Source organism: Sinocyclocheilus grahami, unplaced genomic scaffold, assembly GCF_001515645.1.
Source record: "Sinocyclocheilus grahami isolate Dianchi unplaced genomic scaffold, SAMN03320097.WGS_v1.1 scaffold7224.1, whole genome shotgun sequence".
In the NCBI taxonomy this organism is placed as follows: Eukaryota; Metazoa; Chordata; class Actinopteri; order Cypriniformes; family Cyprinidae; genus Sinocyclocheilus; species Sinocyclocheilus grahami.
In genome coordinates this window covers 29,635-30,460 of record NW_015511347.1, presented here as the reverse complement: position 1 = coordinate 30,460, position 826 = coordinate 29,635, and the positions used below count along the sequence as shown (strand labels likewise).

At 41.0% G+C, this 826-nt stretch overlaps 1 protein-coding gene across 1 annotated transcript in view; it reads right to left on the bottom strand.

Annotated features, from left to right (window-relative positions):
• The window catches only part of LOC107577782 (bifunctional glutamate/proline--tRNA ligase-like), a gene marked incomplete at its 5' end in the record, with an annotated part of 44,369 nt that overhangs the window by 18,556 nt on the left and 24,987 nt on the right, over positions 1-826 (bottom strand). Inside the window, 2 exons of the mRNA XM_016263818.1 lie at positions 309-445; positions 574-684. Coding sequence (XP_016119304.1) covers positions 309-445; positions 574-684 — 248 coding nt within the window. The remainder of the gene's footprint in view (positions 1-308; positions 446-573; positions 685-826) is intronic.

The window sequence follows — 826 nt, the reverse complement described above, 5'->3', positions numbered from 1 at the left end:
ATCATGGGGTAATTTTCATTTTTGGGTGAACTATCCCTTTAACTGTCTCTTAATGGCTGCTGAAAATTTAGCTTTGCCATCACAGAAATAAATTACATTTTAAAATAGGGTTGTGACAAAGCACAAAAAGTGAGGGGGCATGTTTATTTTTGGGGGGAGCTGCAATGAAAATTGTGTTTCGTTTACATTAATAATTTTAAATATTTGTTAAATCACTACTAATTTCTTGAGGAATAAAACCTTAAGTGGTGTTGCACCTTTAAGGCAGTGCTAGCCTGATTTTAACAATTTTGTTCTGAGAGTTTTACCTGTGGATTTTGGTGATTATGATGTTTCCCCAGTTGATGAAGGTGACGGTCTCACCCTCTGTGAAAGTTTCTGCATCAGCTCCCTCAATAAGGACCTTTGGCCCGTACCACACCTGCTTCATTCCCACATCTGCATTCTGCAAATCCCCACAAGATAGGATGTCACTTCACTTAACATGTCTCTCAATGACTGTGACAGCTGCTAAAATATTTTTTTATGGCACTGACAAGTCCTTTAGGTGCGTGTGCTTGCCGGTTTTATTACCTTGGGATGTTTGGCAACCTCTTTCATCTCCTCCTTGGCCTCAGAAATGCAGACTGGAACAAACTGCGAGCTTAGTAGGGCAGTGTATCTTGGGGCTATTGGGTCAATGACCTATACAGGGAGTGAAAGTGAGGGGTACAACTATTTCTTTAGATCAGTGGTTCTCAAACCTGTCCTGGAGTACCCCCAGCCTGGCACATTTTGTATGTCTCCCTCATCTATCACACCTGATTTAACTCATCAGCTCATTAGT